We start from the raw sequence: 21,100 nt of genomic DNA, 5'->3' as shown, positions 1-21,100 counted from the left end.
CATCATAGGTAGATAGGGTCGTAATGAAAGCTTTTGGCAAGCTGGCCTTCATAAATCAATATATTTATTATAGGAGCTGAGATGTTATGTTGAGATTGTAAAATATACTGGTGAGGTCTAATTTGAGGTATTTTGTCCAGTTTTGGTCACCCATCTATAGGAAAGATATAAATAAGATTGAGTCTGATTAAGATTAAGGATGTTGCCAGGACTTGAGCACCTGGCTTATAGGGAAAGATTGAATAGTTTAGGAATTTATTGCCTAGAACATAGAAGATTGAGGGGAGGCCTACAGAAGTATGAGTACAGATATGGTAAATGCAAGCAGGCTTTTTCCAGAGGTTGGATGAGACTAGAACTACAGGTCATAGCTTATGGGTGAAAGGTGAAATGTTTAAGGGGAACAAGAGGGAGAACTTCTTCACTGCCCAAATGGTGAGAGTGTAGAACAAGCTGTCAGCACAAGTGGATGTGGGGTCAATTTCAACATTTAAGAGACATTTGGAATAGGTACATGGATGGGAGGGGTATGGTGGACTTTGGACTGGGTGCAGGTATTGATGGGACTCGGCAGATTAATGGTTCAGCACAGAGTAGATGGGCTGAAGGGCCTGTTTCTGTACTGTAGAGTGTTCTATTACTACAAGCTGCAAAGCAGTTACTGCACCATAACAGACAGAAAGCTAGAAAGCTGACATCTTGCCCTAGATGTCACCTAGAAGTACTAGAAAGGGGAACTTTCACTACACATCTCACCTAGGGTGTACGTTCAGACTGTAAAGTGATACTTACACTACAGGTAAAGTGAGACACCACCATAAGTTACTGAAGGGACTTTTTCTCCACAGTGTTTTGGACCGATGAACATGGCTGATGGAAATGCAAACTGCAAATCAAATTAAAAACCAATTAAGGTATGATCTATGCAAAGTAGACTGCTCTGTAGTTCTACTGAAATAAAGGTAAACAAACACTTGAATACCACCTCTTGTAATTCTTAACCTACTTTCTCCCCAGCTAATGTGCTTTGTGACCACATTAACCCTCAAGGTAGCACATGGTCAGAGATCATTGTGTGATACTAGAAAAATGGACCTTCAGCCCAGAGCCCATACCATCATCCTATTTACATTAATGCTACACATTTCTTATTTTTAAAATTTTTCCCACATTCTCATCAACTCTATCCAGATACAACCATGCTAGCAGCAATTTGTAGTGACCAATTAACGTACAATCTTTGATACATCAGAGGAAACCCAACAATCACAGGGAGAATGTGCAAATTCCACAAAGACAGCGCTTAAGGCCAGGACTGAATCTGGGTTTCCGTTGCTGAGGCAGTGGTTTTACCAGCTGCACTGCCCAAATGGTGATGACTGTTCTTTCACTTCAGCTGAGACAGCCTTTATCAGAACCAGAGTCTGGATGGATCTCCGCCAAAAGCATCCAATCCATGGACATACAGCTCAGCTCTTTGCTACTCTGGAGGAAGATGATAGCATGCAACACAGAGCTCGAGGCGAGGAAGACCAACATAGAGTTCAGAAAAATACCAGAACCTCCTGAAAAGGCAATATTGGCAAAATGGTAGAACATCTCACTTATATACATGGTACAGGGCATTAATTACTTTATAATTGTGGGTGGTGTGATATGATTTACAAATGAGCTCCATGAGCAACAGATACTTATTGCTAGAGCACACAAACTGCAAAAGGAACTCAGCGGGTCAGGCAACATCTATGGAGGGGAATAAACAGTTGACTTATCAGGCTGAGACCCTTCACCATACTGTCATGATGAAAGGTCTTGCATCAAAACATCATTATCAGTATCATGTGTTGTATGACGTGAGCGATCATGGTCCTTCCATGACCATGTTTGTTCTCGGCAATTTTTTCTCAAGAAGTGGTTTGCCATTACCTTCTTCTGGGCAACGTCTTTACAAGACGGGTGACCCCAGACATTATCAATACTTTCCAGAGATTGTCTCCCTGGCATCAGTGGTCACATAACCAGGACTTGTGATATGCACCACCTGCTCCCATGGCTTCATACGACCCTGATTGTGGAGCTAGGCAGGTGCTACACCTTGCCTAAGACTAGTGGAGGGAAGGAGCGCCTCACACCTCCTTTGGTAGAGATGCATCTCCATCCTTCATTTGTTTATTTCCCTCCACAGATGCTGCCTGACCTGCAGAATTCGTCCAGCATTCTGTGTGTTTCTCGAGTCCCAACGTCTACAGAATCCTGCAGAAGAGATTTAAAAAGCAAGAAATTTTTTCAGCAGGTGTTGTTGACTGGAGTACTGCGCAGGCACAGGAGAAGTGTTTCTGTGCAAGTCTGGCGAAGAGCTTTAAAAACCCAGTCTTCATAAAAGGAGAGTACTGTCTAGCAGAGCAGTCATCATAGGAGTGTTCTGAGTCAGAGTGATAAGGCTTTGGCTCAACAGGGCTTCAGCAAGAACAGGCAGAAGGTAAGTAGGTAAGTTCATACCTTTTTTTCTTATTTAATTCTTAAGAGAATGCGGGGGGATGTCTACAGGGCCAGTGTTCTGTTCTGGGTGTCAGTTGTGGAAATTCCAGGAAATTACCAGCCTCCCTGATAACCACATCTGCACTAGGTGCATCGAGATGCAGCTCCTTAGAGACCGAGTCAAAGAACTGGAGCTATAGCTTGGTGACCTTCAGCTTGTTAGGGAAAGTGAAGAGGTGATAGACCAGGAGCTACAGGGAGGTAGGGAGGTACTCACCCCAAGGCGCTCTCCTTGCTGTTCCCCTCAAAAATTTGTCTCCATTTTGGGGGAGGGAGGGTGAGAATGACCTACCTGGGCGAAGCAACAGTGGCATTGAGTCTGGCCCTGTGGCTCAGAAGGGTTGGGAACTGAAGTGGATGGCAGCAGTAATAGCGGACTCTATAGTTAGGGGGGGCAGATAGACAATTAGGTGGATGCTAAAAGGAAACATGGATTAACATGGATGGTAGTTTGCCTCCCTTGTGCCAAGGTCCACGATGTTTCCAAACATGTCCACTATATCCTGAAAAGGGAGGGTGAGCAGCCAGAAGTCGTGGTACATATTGGTACCAAAGAGATAGATAGAAAAAGGGAGGAGGTCCTAAAACAGAATATAGGGAGGTCAGAAGGAAGCTGAGAAGCAGGTGCTCAAGGGTAGTAATCTTGGGATTGCTGTTTGTGCTACGCAACAGTGAGGATAGGAGTAGAATGAGGTGGCTCATAAATGCGCAGCTGAAGAATTGGAGCAGAGGACAGGGATTCAGATTTCTGGATAATTGGGACCTCTTCTGGAGCATGTGTAACATGCACAAACGGATGGATTGCACTTGAATCCAAGGGGGACCAATATTCTTGCTGGCAGGTTTACTAGAGCTGTTGGGAGTGGTCTAAACTAATATGGCAGGGAGGTGGTAACCAGTATGATAGAGCTGAGGATGAGCAAGTAGGTTTACAAGTAGATGATGGAAGTAACATAAATGTAAGGAAAGGACAAGCCAATGACTGGGTACAAATGCAGACAGAGCAAAGAATTGTACCACAGAGGCAAAATTCATAACGGTAAAAAATGCAGGACTGAAGGTGCTGTACGTAAATGCATGTAGCATTTGGAATAAAGTGTATGAACTCGCGGTGCAATTAGAGATTGGTTGGGAAGACATTGTGAGAATCACTGAGTCATGGCTGAAAGGCGGCCATAGCTGGAAGCTTAACATCAAAGGATGTACTTTGTTTGTATCGAAAGGACAGGCAGGAAGGCATAGGCGGTGGTGTGGCTCTGTTGTTAAGAGGTGGAATTACATCTTTAGAAAGTGGTGACGTAGGGTCAGAGAATGTTGAATCTTTGTAGGTGGAGTTAAGAAACTGCAAGGGTAAAAAAGCAATTATGGGAATTATATATAAGCATCCAAATAGTTGGGTTGAGATCCCAAAGAGAGTTGGAAAACGCACATAATAAGGGTAATGTCACAATTGTGATGGGGTACTTCAAAATGCGAGGGGATTGGAAAAATCAGGTTGGTGTCAGATCGCAAGAGAGGGAATTAAATGTTGAATGCCTACGAGATGGCTTTTTAGAGCAGCTTGAGCCTACTCAGAGAAAGGCCAATTGGGTGTTGTGTAATAACCCATATCTGATTAGGGAGTTAATGTAAAGGAGCCCTTAGGAGGCAGTGATCATATTATAATTGAATTCATACTGTAATTTGAGAGTGAGAAGCATAAGCATCAGTATTGCAATGGAATAAAGGAAATGACAGAGGCATGAGAGAGGAGCTTTCCCAGGTGGACTGGAGGAGGACACTGGGGCGGGGGATGACAGCAGAGCAGAAATGGCTGAAGTTTCTGGGAATAGTTCAAAAGGCACAGGACAGATATATCCCACAGAAGTAGTAGTTCTCAAATGGCAGGGGTAGGCAACCGTGGCTGACAAAGGAAGTAAAGGACTGCATAAAAGCCAAGGAAATGGCATAAAAGGTAGCAAAAGTGAGTGGGAAGTTGGATGATTTTAAAGTTCAACAAGAGGCAACTAAAAAGATATAAGAAAGGAAAAGATGAAATATGAAGGCAAACTAGCCAATAATACAAAGCAGGATACCAAAAGTTTTTTCAGTTATATAAAGATTAAAAGGGAGGTGAGATTTGATATTGGACCACTGGAAAATGACGCTTGTGAGGTAGCAATTGGTGAACAAAGAAATGCCAGATGGACTTAATGGGTATCTTGCATCAGTTTTCACTGTGGAAAACATTAGCAGTGTGCCAGAGGTCATGAGTGTCATTGCTATTACAAAGAAAAAAGTGCTAGGGAAACTCAAAGGTCTTAAGGTGGATAAGTCACTTGGACCAGATGGATTACATCCTAGAGTCCTGAGAGGTTTCTGAAAAAAATAACAGATTCATTGGTCATGATCTTTCAAGAATCACTTTATTCTGGCATGGTACCGAAGGACTGGAAGATTGCAAATGTCACTCCACTCTTTAAGAGGGGAGGAAGGCAATAGAAAGGAAATTATAGGCCAGTTAGCCTAACCTCAGTAGTTGGGAAAGGGTTGGAGTCCATTATTAAGAATAAGGTTTCGGGGTTCTTGGAGAATAATGATAAAATAAATCAACGTCAACATGGTTTCTGCAAAGGGAAATCTTGCCTGACAAATCAGTTGGAATTCTTCAAGGAAGTAACAAGCAGTGTGGACAAAGGAGAGGAAGTAGATGCCATTTACTTGGATTTTCAGAAGGCATTTGATAAGGTGTGCCACATGAGGCTGCTTAACAAGATAAAATCCTATGGCATTACAGGAAAGATACTGGCATAGATAGAGGAATAGCTGACAGGCAGGAGGCAGAGAGCAAGAATAAAGGGGGCCTTTTCTGGTTGGGTGCCAGTGACTAGTGGTATTCCTCAGGGGTCAGTACTGGGGCTGCTACTTTTCACATTGTCAGTGATTTAGATAATGGAATTGGTAGCTTTGTGGCAAAGTTTGCAGATGATACAAAGATAGGTGAAGGGGTATGTAGTGCTGAGGAAGCAATGCAATTACAACAGGACTTAGACAAATTTCAAGAATGGGCAAAAAGTGGCAGATGGAATACAGTGCTGGGAAATGTAATCTAATGCATTTTGGTAAAAGGAACAATAGTGTGGGCTATTAACTAAAAAAAAAAGGCAGCAGGTCCTGATGAATGAGTAATGAACAAATTATCGCCCTTGAAGATTATGGAATTGAAAAACTTACTGACTTAATCAATGACATTTATGAGACTGGAATAATACCAAAAGAGACGAAAAAAATCTGCATTTATCACTCTTCCTAAGAAACCTACAGCAATAGAATATGAATTACATAGGACCATAAGTTTAATAAGTCATATCACCAAGATACTTTAAGAATTTTGATGACAAGAGCTAAAAGTAACTCAATATTGATGTTAAGGATACTATCAGAACGAGCTATTCAAGTGCAAAAAGATTTGTTTGTTTGTTTTATCGACTACACAAAAGAATTTGATAAAGTGAAGCACAATAAGTCAGCGGCCACAGACCAGTACCGGGCCGCAAAGCATGCGCTACCGGGCTGTGAGGAAACGATATGATTTGGCCATATGAGTCAGTTGCACCTTTCCTCATTCTTTGTCACGGCCACTGTTGAGCCACTACGCATGCGAGGTCATTACCCGCGTGTCACTCGTGTCAGCGCGGGAAGGAGATCAACTCCTCCAGCTTGCAAATGACGGCGGGCCGAAAAGTATGTTTGACATAACATCTCTGCTGGCATTCCGGATCAAAGTCAAGGCTAAATATCCTGAGATAGCCATAAAAGCACCGAAAACGTTGCTTCCCACATATTTCTGTGAAGCGGAGTTTTCTGCAATGAATGCAACAAAAACTAAATTGCGGAATAGACTGGACATAAGGAACCCCCTTCGAGTATCGCTGTCTCCCATCACCCTTCTACGGGATCGTGTTGTTGCAGGAAAACAAGCCCAGGGCTCCCACTGATTCAGCGACATTGGTGTGTTGCAATTATTTTATATGTTCATACGAGGAAAATATGCGCTGTGTGTTTAATATCCAAACGTTACGTAAAATATTATGATGCTATTGACTTATATAACCATATAACAATTACAGCACGGAAAAAGGCCATCTCTGCCCTTCTAGTCCGTGCCGAATGCTACTCTCACCTAGTCCCACTGACCTGCACTCAGCCCATAACCCTCCATTCCTTTCCTGTCCATATATCTATCCAATTTTTCTTTAAATGATAATATCGAACCTGCTTCTGCCATTTCTACTGGAAGCTCGTTCAACACTTACTTCAAGCTCCCCTGTCCTCCCCGATAACTGACTTATCACTATATTCATGCGAGGAAAATATGCGCTGTTTAATATTAAATTTGTTAGATAAACCCTTTTAGAAATGAAACTAAGTGTATTAGCTACTGATCACCTATATTCCGGTCGTGATTAACACCCCCCCCCCGAACAGAACCGCTAAAACCAATTTGCAGGGGAAAAAAAATTGATAGGTGCACGTGTACGCAGGTTACGCATGTGCACTGGTGCCCGTGCAAGGCTTCATGGTCACTGTAGACTTTCTCAGGATAAACACAACATATTTGACTGCTACTCTTGTCCGTTGGCAACCCTACCCGCCCCCTCCTCCCGGTCGGCTGGTCCGCAAGGATATTGTCAATATTAAACCGGTCCGCAGAGCAAAAAAGGTTGAGGACGCCTGCAATAAGTTATTTGAAATATTGCAGGAAACTCTAGATCCAGATTCGAAAGACCTCCGCCTAATCAGAAATCTGTACTGGGAATAAACTGCCGCTGTAAGAATAGATGGAGAAGTAAGTCAGTTTACGAAAATCAAGAGAGGCATTAGACAAGAGTGTGTTTTCTCCCGATTTATTTAATGTGTACAGTGAAACAATATTACAGAAAATAAGAGACATCCTCAAAGTTGGCGGTGAAAACATCAATAATTTCAGATATGCGGATTTCACTGTGTTAATTGAAAGTACGGAGGAAGAACTACAAAACTTAATTGATATAGTTGTTGAAGAAAGTGCAAAAATGGGTCTATCTATCAATTGCAAAAAGACAGAATGTATGGTGATATCCAAAAAGGAGAATCCTACCTACAGGCTGAGAATAAACGGGGAAGACATAAAACAACTACTGAACTTTTGCTACTTAGGAAGCTAGGTGACATCAGATGGCAGGTGTGACATGGACATCAAAAGAAGAATAGGGATGGCAAAAGACACCTTTACGAGAATGAAGAGTATACTGACTAATACTAAACTAGGCATGACAACCCACCTCAGAGTGCTGAAATGTTACGTTTATCCAGTTATGTTATATGGCTCAGACTGTTGGACAATATCTAGTAACATGAGGAAACGAATTGAAGCAGTAGAGATGTGGTTTTTGAGGAGGATGCAAAGAATATCACGGATGAAAAGAATATCTAACGAGGATGTCATGAACAGAGCAAACACAAAGAGAAATAGTGTATGAGACCATGAAAAGGCAACGTAACTTCATTGGACATGTGATTAGGAAAGAGGAGTTAGAGTGCACAGTAATTATGGGAAAGATTGAAGGGAAGAAAGCAAGAGGAAGACAAAGACAAATGATGATGGAGACAGCAGCCAGAGAACTGGAAATGAATACCAATGAATCGATCCACTTGACCTGAAACAGGAGTGTGTGGGCCATGGCAGTCAAAGCTCAAACTGGGCATGGCACCTGATGATGATGATGATTATCTAAATGGAGAGAAGGTTCAAACATCTGAGGTGCAGAGGACCTTTGGAGTCCATGTGCAAGACTCCCAGAGGTTAATTTACAGGTTGAGTCTGTGGTAAAGGTGGCAAATGCAACGTTGGCATTTATTTCAAGGGGAATAAAACATAAAAGCAAGGAGATAATGCTGAGGCTTTATAAGACACTAATCAGGTCGCACTTGGAGTATTGTCAACAGTTTAGGGCCCCATATCTGAGCAAGGATGTGTTGTTATTGGAGAGAATCCAAAGGAGGTTCACAAGATTGATTCAGGGCATGAAGGGGTTAACATATGGGGAACATTTGGCAGCTTTGGGCCTGTACTCACTGGAATTTAGAAGAATGCAGGGGGATCTTACTGAAACCTACCAAATGTTGAAAGGACTAGATGGGGTGGATGTGGAGAGGCTGCTTCCTATGGTTGGAGTATACAGAACTAGAGGGCACAGCTTCAAAATTTTAGAACAGAGATAAGGAGGAATTTTTTTCAGCCAGAGAGTAGTGAACCTGTAGAAAACTCTGCCACAGACTGTGGTGGAGGCCACATCCACGGGTATATTTAAAGCGGAAGTTGATAGTTTCCTGATCAGTCAAGACATTAAAAGATATGGCGAGAAGGTAGTTGGAGTTGAGTAGGATCCTGGATCAGCCATGATGGAATGGTGGAACAGACTCAATGAGCTGAATGGCCTAATTCAGCTCCTATGTCTTATGGTCTTAATCCCTTGTGGTGCTGATATATATTGGTAATTCTGTTTGAAATTGCTGAATTGCTAATAATGAATCGACACAAGAATTTAACTGACATATTTGCCCACTGCGACGGCAGTGGTACAACTGATGAAAATGCTGTCTCACAGCTTCAAGTGCCCCGGATTCAAGACTGAATTCTGGTGCTGGCTAGTGACAATATAGGTTTCCTTACACTTCACAAAGATATCGGGGTTGGAAGGATTCTCAGCCGCTGCAAATTACCCCTAGTTTGTACATGAGCGTAGAATCTGGCAGCAACTGATGCGAAGGTGGAGAATAAAGTGTATTTAGCTTTGGATTGGTGCAAACGGGGTATGGCAATTAGTAGAATCGATGCGTTGAAGCACTTATTTTCCTGCTCCATAGCTCAATGGATCTCTGACAGATATTTGATTCAAAAGTCTACTAAATGACAGGATGGCACATCCTAGGTCAGTGACTAGGTACCAGCAAAAGGAGGCGAGGGATTAAGACCACTAATACACAAATGATCCACTTTGTCTATAGTACCACAAAGTCCACCATGGCCCTTGTTAAAAAAAAGTTACAGTTACACAAAGAAATTTGTTTCCTCTCTACCCCCTTCTTTTGGTATTGAGTTAAATAGATTCAAGAACAAAATGGATGGTGGCTGTATTAGCAGGAATTTGTGCTAAAGTAGTTAATATATTATTGTAGGAGTCATGTATTGCGCTGTGCGTTTATTATGTGTATTATGGTAACTAGTCACATGGAGATAAGTTACATTTTCATGCCTGTGTTCGTGACAGCTGTAGCTTGGGACCCCAGAGGTCTTAGCTTTGCTGACCGCTGAGATAATGCTCAAAAATGTTTAATTGTATGTTTGCTAATAAAGGATCGGAATAGTGAATTTGACTCTTTGGAACAATCATTGGAGCTGTGGGCATGCCACACGAGTATAACAACTCCAAGGGATCGCAGGCTGGTGGTAACTGTTTTGTTTTGATTTTGGATCAGTTTTTGACAATACAATTATGATGAACACACAAGCTAGCCAAAATGCATCAATCTGTGGCCTAACTAACAAACAGTTCTGATAACTACTTAAACACTGTTATATCATGCTCTGCATGCAGTTATATTAAAGTCAGCAACAGCAGCAATAAAGCCTAAAGATGGAACTCATCCAGCAGAATTAGAATTACACAAATTAATCTTAACCCACCTGAAGTAAATCTTTGATAAACTAAATAGATAACACAATTTCTTAAATTGCAACTTTGTCGCACCCCATGAAACCATAACTACTACTTTAGTTTGTAGACAAAAAGCTATAGGAGCTGAGTCCCTAGGAATGAGGACAGGGAAGGTCCCACCACTGTACCTCTATAACTCTGCAGTTTTACAAGAAACTTTTACAAGCCATAACTGGATTTGAAAAAATGTGCAGCAGGAATTTAACTAGTATGCTTGAGCCTTATATCTCTCCAGTCATTGAGGCTACCCACGATAATTTTGAATGTAAGATCTGGAACTTTTGTTCAAACAAAACTTTTTTCAATCCCAGCAAAACACGTATAGCTTTCTCACATCACATATTATGGTATATTATCATGGGCCCAGCAGTGATAATAGCACAATTACATAACAACATTTTAACTGTTTATGATAATTACAAAAGGTACTTACCCTGACAAAATTACACTGGCAAATTCCACTTGTAAGACACACACAAGTGCTTTAACTAAAAGCACTTGGCAATAAACTGTACTGAAATTTGCCAGCAAGCTATTTCACAATTTTTTTTAATCCCATACTCGATAGAAAATCAGATCCAAGTAAACCATATCATTCCAAGCCTACTGAACAGTGTGAAATTTATTAAATCTAAATATCAGCTCACCATTAACCTTCACGGCCCTTGTACTGTAGAACAGGAACAATTTACTCAATCAATTTTCAGACTGGATTTAATAAAGTACTATGGTAAAGAATCTCCATAAACTATCGTGACATGTTTATTCTTTTATAATTGAAACCAGTAAATCACACATTTCTTTTTCACCTTCTCACCTTCAGTCAGAACTGCCAAAGGCATCTTCTTGAACCCTGCGTCACACAACTGAGAAATATATCACAACAGTAATTTCTTAAAAAATTTCTTCCCCCTCCTCCCATGTTCTTGATTTTTGTTTTTCTTTTCTTCTGCTGAGTGGAGATGCCTAGTGTGAAACATCAGCTACTGCAAGGCATGGAGCAGGCTAAAAGGAGCAATTGGCCTTTGACCCTGCAAATGCTAGAACCCGGAACAACAAACAAGATGCGGGTAAAATTGGGTCAGACAGCATCTGAAGGGAACTGGACTGTGGACTCTGGTCAAGAAACATCTGGCCTGAACCAGACAAAAGGGCTCAACCAGACATGCTGACTGTCCAATTCCCTTCTTAGATGCTGCCTGACCTGCTGAATTTCTCCACATCTTGTTTGTTGCAATTTTCTGTGTACATATGAATTACTAGTGTACCATGTAGCCTACTGTATAATATAGGGCTACTTTATGTTGTAGTAATACATCATATTGAGCATGCGCTATTAGGTGCGTATTGATCTGTACGTGTATCTTCAGTTCGGTTTTAGTTAGTAAAGAACCCTGTAGATTTAGCTCTTATCTCCAACATTTTATTTATAGCTTTGTGGTGTAAACCGGCCACATACACAACAAATTGGCGACGAGGTTAATGAACCTACATCGTATCAGAACGCCGCGTTATAAGTGATAACGACACTCGGAAGGACAGCAAGGTACAAGACAAGGAGCGGGAGAAGGAGGCCACGAGTCTGAAACGAAGTGAGAGTCGGAGCCGCAACACACCCAGCTGAGACCACAGCCGGCGCTGACCTCAGGGGCTGAAGGTCTGCCTGCTCCAGAAGGGAGATTAAAAAAAAAGCGACACATGCATCTAGCCAGAGTACGCTTGCGATGCTAGCAAAAAAAAAGGTCACATGTGTCAAAAAGAAAACAAGAGGCCAGGACTAAATTAACAAGGGACTGAGGCTTTTAAACCCCAAACCGCTGGTCATTGCTGAAAGATTTAAATCCCATAAACGGAATCAGAGCAAAAATGAAAGCATTTCTGAATATTGTGCTGAATTGCACAAATTATCAGAACATTGTCAATTTGGAGCTGGTCTATCAGACGCATTGAGGGACAGGTTAGTATGTGGCATGCACTGTGAAACCACACAGAAGAAGCTCCTGTGTGAAAAAGACCTTACATTCGAGAAAGTGCTAAACATCTCAATATCATTAGAAACAGCCGCATGAGGTGCTTCTGAGATACAACAAAAATCTATGGAATATGCCATAAATAAAATGTCACTGAACAGAAATGAAGGAACGAAATGTTACCGCTGTGGGAACAGGTCACATGACCCTGATTATTGTTAGTTTAAAGATAAAGAATGCAGAAACTGTGGCAAACAGGGCCACATTGGCAGAGTATGCAAAACAGCAGAAAAAGGACAAAATACAGAGAAACAAGAAACCCCAGAAAGGAAGATACAACAATGTGCACAAAATGAAAGAAAACAATGCTGATGAAAATGACTCAGACAAAAGTGAATTGTCTTGTCTGCAACTTCACAGCATGAAAGACACAGATGATCAAAGAGTAATATGGATCACTCCACAAGTGGCAGGCGTGAGACTGAAAATGGAGTTGGACACAGGCTCAGCTTTAACAGTAATTTCTGTACAAGACTACAATCGACTGTTTTCTCACATACCTCTGAAACAAACTAAACTATTGCTAAAGACTTGCACAGAACAGAAAGTGCGTTCCAAAGGCAAAATTAAAGTGACAGTGATCTACAGAGACAAAACACAGCAGCTGAACCTCTATGTACTGAAAAATGGAGGACCACTGTTGCTGGAACGTGAATGGCTCAGGAAAATTCAGTTGGATTGGCACACCATCAAGGCACTAGATGTGTCAGCAAAGGCGGGCAGCAAGGCTACATCTGAGAGACTGTCACAAATACTTGCTGACTCTGAAGAAGTGTTCATGAAAGGAATAGGAACACTTCAGGGCATGAAGGCAAAGATTGAGATTGAGGAAAATGCATGCCCAAAATTTTACAAAGCCAGACCAGTGCCATATGCAATCCGTCCAACAGTAGAGGCAGAGCAGAAAAATCTGGAGCAGACTGGGGTCCTATCAAGGGTGGATTGGAGTGAATGGGCCACACCCATTGTTCCAGTGATGAAGAAAACCTCCAGCACAAAACCAGGAAAACCAAGCAAGGTGTGGACTTTAAAGTGACTGTCAACCCAGTGCTCCGCACAGAACAGTATCCTCTACCCCGTATTGAGGATATTTTTGTTTCCCTGTCAGGAGGGGAACATTTCACAAAAATTGATTTGACCCAGGCTTACCTCCAAATGGAAATTGAGGAAGCATCCAAGAAATACCTGACAATAAATACACATAAAGGACTTTACCAGTACAACAGGTTGGTGTTTGGGTTAGCATCAGCGCCTGCAATCTGGCAAAGGGCAATGGACCAGGTTCTGCAGGGGATTCCAGGGACTCAGTATTACCTGGAGACGACGAACATCTTTCTAACCTAAAACTAGTGCTCACCAGATTACGAGAATATGGGCCCAGAGCTAATCGACAGAAATGTGAGTTTTTAAAAAGGAAATTTCATACAGTGGGCATGTGATCAATAAGAATGGCTTACACATGTCTCAAGACAAGATAGAAGCGGTGCTTAAGGCACCACCACCTGAAAATGTGTCTCAGCTGAGAGCATATCTTGGTCTAGTGAACTACTACTACAAGTTCTTTTTAAATCACCATCAATGCACATTCCAAATGGCCATTGGTCATTGAAATGAAGTCAACCTCATCAGAAAAGACCATTACAGTTCTGAGGACCATGTTCGCCAGGAATGGCATACCAGAACATATCTGCACAGACAATGGACGACAATTTGTCTCTGAAGAATTCCAAAAGTTTATGAAGAACAATGGAATCAAGCACTTTACATCTGCCCCTTATCATCCATCCACAAATGGCCTGGCAGAAAGATTTGTACACACATTCAAGAAAGCCATCAAGGCAATGGACAGCGAAAATCAACCACTGCAACACAAGATAGACAACTTCCTCCTGCCTATCGTAATGCAGTACATGCAACCACTAATCAGATTCCAGCAATGATGTTTCTGAACAGGAACCCAAGGTCCCGCATGGATCTTCTCAAACCAGATGTACGGCATGATGTGGCGAACAGACAGTTCTTGCACGTGATTACCGGACTGAAAAGTGGCAGCCGGGTACAATTTCCACCATAGACGAACCACTGATGTATAGAGTACAGGTGAGAGAACGTATGGAGACGTCATGTGGACCAAGTACTGGATGCTCAGGTGAAAAACTCAACAACACTTTGCCCGGACTCCCATGACATAGAAGCACGTCATGTGGATCAAATCCTGAATGCTCAGGTGAAAAACACAACAATACCTTGCCCTGACTCCCTGGACATGGAAACAAACACTCCTGATATGACCACATCAGCCTCATCCACAGATAAGCCTGTCATCAGTGCTGAGGACCTACCTGATGCACCTGTGGAGACTACTTCCCCAAAGCGAACTTTTCAGGGCAAACATTACCCAGAGAGGCAGAGAAGACCCCCCCCCCAAGAGACTTTAGTTATAATAATTATTGTGTTACTTTATTATAATTTGATATTATTAAGTTACTAAGTAAACAATTGGTAAACATTATATGTTAATATTTGTTTAGCATAGTGCCCCCAGTAAAAACTGTTGATACACTATTAAAATAAAAGGGGAGCGTTGTATGTTAATATTTGTTTAGCATAGTGCCCCCAGTAAAAACTGTTGATACATTATTAAAATAAAAGGGGAGGAGTGTACCATATAGCCTACTGTATAATATAGGACTACTTTATGTTGTAGTAATACGTCATATTGAACATATGTTATTAGGCACATATTGATCTGTACATGTATGTTCAGTTCGGTTTTAGTTAGTAAAGAACCCTGTTGATTTAGCTCCCGTCTCCAGCATTTTATTTATAGCTTTGTTCTGTAAACCGGCCACATACACAACAAATAGACTTCCAGCTGACATATAAGACCATAAGACAAAGGAGCAGAAGTAGGCCATTCGGCCCATCGAGTCTGCGCCGCCATTTTATCATGAGCTGATCCATTTTATCCTATTTAGTCCCACTGCCCCGCCTTCTCACCATAACCTTTGATACCCTGGCTACTCAGATACCTATCAATCTCTGCCTTAAAGACACCCAATGACTTGGCCTCCACTGCTGCCCGTGGCAACAAATTCCATAGATTCACCACCCTCTGACTAAAAATTTTTTTTCACATTTCTGTTCTGAAAGGGCGCCCTTCAATCCTGAAGTCAGACCCTCTCGTATTAGACTCCCCCATCATGGGAAACAACTTTGCCACATCCACTCTGTCCATGCCTTTTAACATTCAAAATGTTTCTATGAGGTCTCCCCTCATTCTTCTAAACTCCAAGGAATACAGTCCAAGAGCGGACAAACGTTCCTCATATGTTAACCCTCTCATTCCCAGAATCATTCTAGTGAATCTTCTCTGTACCCTCTCCAACGTCAGCACATCCTTTCTTAAATAAGGAGACCAAAACTGCCCACAGTACTCCAAGTGAGGTCTCACCAGCGCCTTATAAAGCCTCAACATCACATCCCTGCTCCTATACTCTATTCCTCTAGAAATGAATGCCAACATTGCATTCGCCTTCTTCACTACCAACTCAACCTGGAGGTTAACTTTAAGGGAATTCTGTACAAGGACTCCCAAGTCCCGTTGCATCTCAGAACTTTGAATTCTTTTTCCATTTAAATAATAGTCTGCCCGTTTATTTTTTCTGCCAAAGTGCATAACCATACACTTTCCAACATTGTATTTCATTTGCCACTTCTCTGCCCATTCTTCCAATCTATCCAAGTCTCTCTGCAGACTCTCCGTTTCCTCAGCACTACCGGCCCCTCCACCTATCTTCGTATCGTCAGCAAACTTAGCCACAAAGCCATCTATTCCATAATCCAAATCGTTGATGTACAATGTAAAAAGAAGCGGCCCCAACACTGATCCCTGTGGAACACCACTGGTAACCGGCAGCCAACCAGAATAGGATCCCTTTATTCCCACTCTCTGTTTCCTGCCAATCAGCCAACGCTCTATCCATGTATGTAACTTTCCTGTAATTCCATGGGCTCTTATCTTTATCAGTTATATTACTTAGTTTGGCAACAGTAATGACCCAGGCCTCAATATATGAAATGTTATTAACACATAACCTAAACCTACATGTCAACGTAGCACTGAATAGAAATGCACACTGAGTCAGAGTGTACAGAAACAGACCCTTCTATTCACTGAGTCAATACTGACTGTCAAGCACCTATTTACATTAATCTACACGTTAGGGGTAGTTCATCAAGAGATTGGGCAGTTGGGGTATGTATTCATTGGCAGTATAGAAGCGCGAGGGGTGACGCCATTCAAATATGCAAGATCCTAAGGGGGCTTGCTTATCAAGGTAGACATTAAGATGTTTTCTCTAGTGGGAAAGCCATGAACAAGGCGACAGTTACAAGAGGACGGTTATTTAACACTGAGGTGCAGAGAAACTTCTTAACTCAAAGGTAAATCTCTGTATTTCTCTGTTCCTGAAGGTGGCGGTGGGTAGATGATTAGAAACATTTAAAGTAGAAATAGGTTAATATTTGAAAAATTGAAGAATTCAAGGCTTTGGGAGCTGGCACAGTTGAGGCCAGCATTATGGCCTATGATTACCCCTAATCTGAGGAAAGACATCTTTGCCATAGAGGGAGTACAAAGAAGGTTCACCAGATTGATTCCTGGGATGGCAGGTCTTTCATATGAAGAAAGACTGGATGAACTGGGCTTGTACTCGTTGGAATTTAGAAGATTGAGGGGGGATCTGATTGAAACGTATAAGATCCTAAAGGGATTGGACAGGCTAGATGCAGGAAGATTGTTCCCGATGTTGGGGAGGTCTAGAACGAGGGGTCACAGTTTGAGGATAGAGGGGAAGCCTTTTAGGACCGAGGTTAGGAAAAACTTCTTCACACAGAGAGTGGTGAATCTGTGGAATTCTCTGCCACAGCAAACTGTTGAGGCCAGTTCATTAGCTATGTTTAAAAGGAAGTTAGATATGGCCCTTGTGGCTACAGGGGTCAGGGGGTATGGAGGGAAGGCTGGGTTCTGAGTTGGATGATCAGCCATGATCATAATAAATGGCGGTGCAGGCTCGAAGGGCCGAATGGCCTACTCCTGCACCTATTTTCTATGTTTCTATGTTTCTATGATTAGACTGAATGGTGGGTCAGGCTGGCCTACTCCTGTGTGGTGTACCAATCTTTAGCATAGGCACTAAGCACTCTGGAAAAAACACACGATAGGGCAATGTACAAACATTACACAGACAGCATCAGAGGTTGGGATTGAACGCGGGTCACTGGAGCTGCATGGCAGCTGCATTACCAGCTACACCATCCAAAATATGTTTGCACATTATATAACTAAAGCACTGGGTAATGCATAACAAACAATGAGATAGCTGGACCATCTGGATCTAGTTAACTAGGAATTTTGTCCTGCCTATATTTATTCCCGAGCAATGATCTGAGAAAGTTTTCAAATAACAAGATCTTCAATGGACTGGCAACTCACCTTGAAATTTAACTCAAAGTGCTGGAGAAAATCAGTAAATCAAGCAACATCAGTGGAGGCGAATAAACAGTTCATGTTTGGGCTGAATCCCTTCATCATAAATGGAAGGCAAGGTCATTGCTTGACCTTGTCCTTTAATAACCCAGAAAGCTGTGCTTTCTAGATATTCAGCTCCCCAGTAGAGAAACAAGGCAATACTAGATGAACGGCAAGGACACCTCTGATAATCACATTGTCTACAGTAATTTTAGAAGCAAAAATGATTACCTGTATGTAGAACTATGAAACAGGCCATCACCTTCTGAGCCAGCAACAATCCATTAGAATACTTGTCAAACCAGATTGGTGCTCCCTCTGCAGAACTAGAATAAAAGCAACGTTTTTAGAATAAAAGCATGTCATCAGTCCATCGTTACCTTTTGCTCACCTCAAACTTAACCCTTTACCACACTGTACAGGCAAAATGTAAAACAGATCAAGGAACTTTGTGCACCCATGGTTAATTGCTGTTTGATCACTTCAGTGTGAGCAGAAAGCTTCATCATCACCTCACAGTGATCAGAAACCATCATTAATGTCTTAGACTGAATAGAAACCTACAAATTCTGAATAGCACAATGTGAATTTGGAGGTGTCTGCAGAGTGCAGCTCAGATTATTTACATTTTCCTGATGGTTGTGGGATTAGCATCCAATTTGTGTTGTCTGGGAATAAACTCAATCTGCGGTTAAAAAGGAAACTACTCTTGCTATATGATCTGCTGGGTGTAAGGTGGTGATAACAAAAAGAAAGACACAAAGTTTTATCTGAAAATTTTCCATGCAGGTCCCAAGGAGTAGACTTGCACTTTATACTGTTTTTCCACACATGAATGTTGAAATTGATACCTTTCAGACTCCAAGAGATTAAATACTAAATCCACAATTTGTATTTAAAACTAACTGAAGAGTCCTCATAAACATAGCCATACTCCTCATGACTGAACAGTGCCACCTGTGGACAACTATATGCCTGGAATATCATCAGCTTTTCCAATGTATCACAGTTTTCCTGCATATCTATAGCTAAGCATGTGCTTCAATGCCATATGCAACTTCAGCAATGAGACTGGACACCTGCTTGAGTGGTGCTGCAATGTTTCACTCAACGCTAGTAAAACGCTTGTTGACTTCGAGGAGAGGACGGATGACGAACATGTGCCAGTCCATACTAGCAGCGGTGAGTGTCAGAAGCTTTAGACACTGTTAATATACCAGATGACCTGTCCTGGTAATGCAATCAGTAAAAAGGCTTTTACTTTTTTAGAAATTTAAGAAGAAATTCGGTATATTGCCAAACACCCTAACAAACTTCCACAGATGTACTGTTGTAAGTTTCCTAAATGGTTGCATCATCGTCTGGAATGGCAATTCCAATGCAGAGGAACCCAAGCTGCAGAGACTAGCAGATTCAACCCAATACAACACAGGCATATCCCTCCCCCCACCATCAGAAGTGGCTACATGAGATGTTGGCTCTATCATCAAAGATTCCCACCATGTTATCTTCTCACAGTTACCATTGGGCAGGAGGTACTGATGTCCGAAGTCCCACAACACCAGGTTCAAGAACAGCTTCCCTTCAACTATTTTACCAACTGCGCAACTCTAATACATAATCTCAATGCAGCAATAATATGACCACTTTGCACTTCAGCAAACTATGTTCTAACTGGGTTCTTTCTTATAAAAAGTTATGAAAATTTGTCTAATCGATTTTCTTGAAAATGTAGCTTCTCTGATGTTATGTGCCTGTGATGCTGCTCTAAGTTTTTCATTGCACTTGCTCATACATGTTTTTGTGCATGTGACAATAAACCCAACTTTGACAAGGGAAGCCATGTAGGTTAAAGATCGAAGAATCGATTTTAAAAGAAAATGTTTTTAGAATATAAACAATTTTAGTTAAAAAAAAGATCTATACCCACTACCAAAATCGAAGCTGTTTGGGGAAAAAAAAAAGAAAAAACTTATCAGATAATAATATATACTATTAACCGACTTCTGTATTTTAACAAGAGGTCAAAGATTATGAAAATAATTTAAAAATGGCCCCCACAAATTTTGAAAATCTTGGTTAGATTCAGAAATTGAACAACGAATCTTTTCTAAATTTAGGCATGCCTTAAGGAATAAGCAACCTTGGTTCTCAAGGGACATTGCAACTCTGATAAAGAAGAAGAGGGAGTTGTATGACATGTATAGGAAGCAGGGAGTAAATAAGGTGCTTGAGGAGTATAAGAAGTGCAAGAAAATACTTAAGCAAGAAATCAGGAGGGCTAAAAGAGGACATGAGGTTGCCTTGGCAGTCAAAGTGAAGGATAATTCAAAGAGCTTTTACAGGTATATTAAGAGCAAAAGGATTGTAAGGGATAAAATTGGTCCTCTTGAAGATCAGAGTGGTCGGCTATCTGCGGAACCAAAGGAAATAGGGGCAATCTTAAATAGGTTTTTTGCGTCTGTATTTACTAAGGAAACTGGCATGAAGTCTATGGAATTAAGGGAAACAAGTAGTGAGATCATGGAAACTGTACAGATTGAAAAGGAGGGGGTCCTTGCTGTCTTGAGGAAAATTAAAGTGGATAAATCCCCGGGACCTGACAGGTGTTCCCTTGGACCTTGAAGGAGACTAGTGTTGAAATTGCAGGGGCCCTGACTGAAATATTTAAAATGTCGCTGTCTACAGGTGAGGTGCCGGAGGATTGGAGAGTGGCTCATGTTGTTCCGTTGTTTAAAAAAAGGATCGAAAAGTAATCCGGGAAATTATAGGCCAGTAAGTTTAACGCTGGTAGTAGGTAAGTTACTGGAGGGAGTACTAAGAGATAGAATCTACAAGCATTTGGATAGACAGGGACTCATTAGTGAGAGTCAACATGGCTTTGTGCGTGGTAGGTCATGTTTGACCAATCTATTGGAGTTTTTCGAGGAGGTTACCAGGAAAGTGGATGAAGGGAAGGCAGTGGATATTGTCTACATGGACTTCCGTAAGGCCTTTGACAAGGTCCCGCATGGGAGGTTAGTTAGGAAAATTCATTCGCTAGGTATACATGGAGAGGTGGTAAATTGGATTAGACATTGGCTCAATGGAAGAAGCCAAAGAGTGGTAGCAGAGAATTGCTTCTCCGAGTGGAGGCCTGTGACTAGTGGTGTGCCACAGGGATCAGTGCTGGGTCCATCGTTATTCGTCATCTATATCAATGATCTGGATGATAATGTGGTAAATTGGATCAGTAAATTTGCTGATGATACAAAGATTGG

General features: G+C 41.7%; 1 protein-coding gene across 4 annotated transcripts in view; it reads right to left on the bottom strand.

The window, feature by feature from the left end:
• tmem94 (transmembrane protein 94) overlaps nucleotides 1-21,100 on the bottom strand; it is a 166,996-nt gene that overhangs the window by 16,623 nt on the left and 129,273 nt on the right. For all 4 annotated transcript variants that reach the window (XM_063030944.1, XM_063030943.1, XM_063030947.1 and 1 more), the window contains 2 exons: nucleotides 18,072-18,166; nucleotides 793-886 (listed from right to left, as the gene is read on the bottom strand). In XM_063030944.1, coding sequence (XP_062887014.1) covers nucleotides 793-886; nucleotides 18,072-18,166 — 189 coding nt within the window. The remainder of the gene's footprint in view (nucleotides 1-792; nucleotides 887-18,071; nucleotides 18,167-21,100) is intronic.

Source organism: Mobula hypostoma, chromosome 22, assembly GCF_963921235.1.
Source record: "Mobula hypostoma chromosome 22, sMobHyp1.1, whole genome shotgun sequence".
NCBI lineage: Eukaryota > Metazoa > Chordata > Chondrichthyes > Myliobatiformes > Myliobatidae > Mobula > Mobula hypostoma.
The sequence above is the reverse complement of the archived record's forward strand: the minus strand, read 5'-3'. Positions and strand labels throughout refer to the sequence as shown.